The sequence below is a fragment of the Dipodomys ordii genome, unplaced genomic scaffold (genome assembly GCF_000151885.1).
Source record: "Dipodomys ordii isolate 6190 unplaced genomic scaffold, Dord_2.0 Scaffold8, whole genome shotgun sequence".
Taxonomy (NCBI): domain Eukaryota; kingdom Metazoa; phylum Chordata; class Mammalia; order Rodentia; family Heteromyidae; genus Dipodomys; species Dipodomys ordii.
In genome coordinates this window covers 9,643,502-9,646,482 of record NW_012267224.1, presented here as the reverse complement: position 1 = coordinate 9,646,482, position 2,981 = coordinate 9,643,502, and the positions used below count along the sequence as shown (strand labels likewise).

The 2,981-nt window shown below is 61.3% G+C and overlaps 1 protein-coding gene across 1 annotated transcript; it reads right to left on the bottom strand.

Annotated features, from left to right (window-relative positions):
- Window positions 1-285: 285 nt before the first annotated feature.
- Sod3 (superoxide dismutase 3, extracellular) lies at window positions 286-2,739 on the bottom strand. Its single transcript, XM_013008952.1, has 2 exons — window positions 2,611-2,739; window positions 286-1,429 (listed from the first exon to the last, which is right to left on the bottom strand). Exon 2 carries the CDS (start codon window positions 1,412-1,414, stop codon window positions 680-682), a length of 735 nt encoding a protein of 244 aa, XP_012864406.1. The 5' UTR covers window positions 1,415-1,429; window positions 2,611-2,739; the 3' UTR covers window positions 286-679.
- Between the last annotated feature and the right edge of the window lie 242 nt (window positions 2,740-2,981).

Genomic DNA, 2,981 nt, shown 5'->3' with positions numbered 1-2,981 from the left:
TGACCTTTGGGAAGTGGACCAAAGACTTCCTTCCCAGCAGGGAGCATGGGGGTGGGGAAGCCACCTGCACAGGTGGCTCACCTCCTTCCTTCCTTCCCAGGTCGATGGTTCCAGACCCCTGAGGGGTCAGGTCACGGAGGGGGGGGGGGCCCTGGGAGATGCTGAAGGGGTCCTGGGGACACAGAGGGGGTCCTCGGGGACACAGAGGGGGCCCTGGCAGATAGCGAAGGGGTCCTGGGAACACAGAGGGGATCCTGGGGGGTCACAGAGGGGGTCCTCGGGGACACAGAGGGGGCCCTGGCAGATAGCGAAGGGGTCCTGGGGACACAGAGGGGGTCCTGGGGGGACACAGAGAGGCTTTGGGGGACACGGAGGGAGTCTGGGGGAACATGGGGGATCCTAGGGGAAACAGAAGGGGCCCTGGGGGACAAGGGGGGCCTAAGGGACACGGGGGGTAGGGGACACAGAAAGGATCCTGGGGGACACAGAGAGGGTCTTGGGGACACAGAGGGGGTCCTGGGGGACACGGCGGGGATCCTGGGGGACATGAGGTGTCTTGGGGCACGAAGGTGACCGCGGGTATGTCTGGGGACAGAAGGACGCTTAGGCACACAGGCATCCTGGGGTGTGGACTCCTGCAGAGACACAGGGCCCTGGAGCGGAGGGGGGCGGGCGGGGCTCAGGGGGCCTGGCAGTGGCTCTCACGCCTGCGCTTCCGGCGCTGGTTCCGCTCCTGCGCCCAGCGGCTCGCCCAGGCCTCGGGCCCAATGGTGCCCACCACGCAGCAGGCGAGGCGTGGGCCCGCGTTGCCGTTCTCCAGGCTGGCCGGGTTGCCGCCGCGCCCCAGGTCGTCCTCGCCCGCGTGGACCACGACCGCGCGGCCCACGATCGAGTGCGCCCCGGAGAGGGAGGCGGCCAGGCCCGCGCGGAACTTGGACAGGCGGCCGTCGCGCACCACGAAGTTGCCGAAGTCGCCCGGGTGGTCGGGGTGCGCCACGGCCCGCGGGTTGTAATGGGGACCCGTGGACTCGCAGCCCCGGCTCAGGTCCCCGAACTGGTGGACGTGGATGGCACGCTTGGAGCTGTTGAGCTCGGCCGGGAAGCCCTCCAGGTCGAAGAAGGCATCCAGCCTGGCGCCCGGGGCGGGCTGCCGGAAGAGGACCCGGCCGGTCACCCGGGGCTGCGCGCCGTCCAGCCCGGCGGACGGCTGCACCTGGCAGGCGGCGTGCAGCGCGGCGCCCCGCCCGCCGTCGGCCTCCTGCTGCGTGAACACCCGCCAGATCTCCAGCACCTTTGCGTGCACGTCACGGATCTGCGCTGCCAGCTCTGAGCTGATTTCCACCGGGCTGGGGACATTCCAGGTGGCAGAGATCCGGGCGGCCAGAAGCAAGCTGCAACAAAGCAGGGCCAGCATGCTGGAGCCGGGCACCTGCGGGGCGCACCCCGGGGGAGGGGGAACACAAAGCAAGGTTTAGCCACTTGAGACAGCAAATCTTGGGGACCCCCTTTGTCATCAGATCCACCAACCACACCACACACACACACACACACACACACACACACACACACACACACACGAGTGTCCCCAAGGGGCTGGCCCAGCCAGCATGCAAGGTCTCATCTGGCAACTCGTCCAGGCCTCCCCCCCCACCCCCCCTCCCGTGCCAGGCAGGGACAAATGAGGATTAGGTACTGTTTGCGCATGTGTAGCAGGCCAGAGAGCGGATGTGTGCGGCGCCAACCTGCTGCGGTGGGGTAAGGGGCAGAGGAGCAGATGTTTGGAAATCTAGTTCTGGGGACTTGAAAGGGACAGACAGCTGGCCCTGTATATCAGCTTCTGGTTTCTAAAAAAATCAGATGCACAAGCCTCACCCAAAAGATTCTACTGCATGGGCTTGATATGTGTGTGTGTGTGTGTGTGTGTGTGCGTGTGTGTGTGTTTAAGTAGTTGGATAGAGGAGCTAACATTCCACAATTCAATCTGATAGTCTGATGTTGATTCTTTTTTAAAAGGAAAAATTTTAAAGATTCTGGGTCCCAGCTAGAGGGCCCCAGATCACAGAGCAGAACTCAGATTTGCACCTCAGTTACACTACACGCAGTCCACCATGTGTATTGCTCAAGCTGCTTCTATGAGATGTCAGAGTCTTTGCACAGAACCCAGGATTAGGGAAGGATAAAACTATGCAAGAAAGGAGACAGGAGCCCTCATCCTAAACCCAAAGAACCCAGGAGCCTGTCCTGGGTTGCCTTGGCTTGTTTTCAATCCCTCTGCTCGCTCAGTGCAGCCTGTCTGGGAACCATAGCCAGCTAGATCCTCAGCCTTCTGTCATTCTCAAGCCTAGTAGCTTTCAGGATACCTGGCTTAGTAGAGTAGAAACACCTAAGCCACAAAGTGACCAAAGGTAGCCTGCGGTTACCATAGCACCTGAGTCCTCTTGGATTGGGCATGGTCCAATGTCGACAGAGCTACGCTTCTTCCTTCCTCCGTTCCTCCCAGCTCCCCTTTCCTTTAGCAGCTATCTCAAGCCTTCTCCATTACCCACTGCCTTAGCCAGCTGGAACAGCACACTCAGGGCAGAAGGAAATGAACATCAACTTGGTACCCACCTGTCCCACTCTCCTAGACAGCTTTCCCTCTGCAAAGTGGGGAGCGCCCAGCCACAAGCCTGGATGAAGACTGCCTTCTCCAGAGACAGCCGGCTGTTTGTGAGCTCAGGGAGGCCAGCCCCAGGGAGTGGTCACCAACAGAGAAGGTCATTGGGCCAGTGGAGAGAGGAGAAGCCAGCCAGGCGTCCCTTGTGGGGAAATTGCCTCCCTTTCCCCTCCTCCTCCGCCCCCCCCCCACCACCCCGGACTGGCTTTTCTTGCCAAGAGTGTGTTTTTGTGACCTACCCAGCTGTGCAGACGCAGGCAGTGACCTTCAGTTGTCAGCAGTAGAGTCAAAAGGAGAACGAAAACATTTCATGGAGAGGGGCACA

What these genes read in the sequence shown, in the direction of transcription:
- Sod3 (XM_013008952.1), bottom strand. Translation starts at nt 1,414, where the DNA reads ATGCTGGCCCTGCTTTGTTGCAGCTTGCTTCTGGCCGCCCGGATCTCT.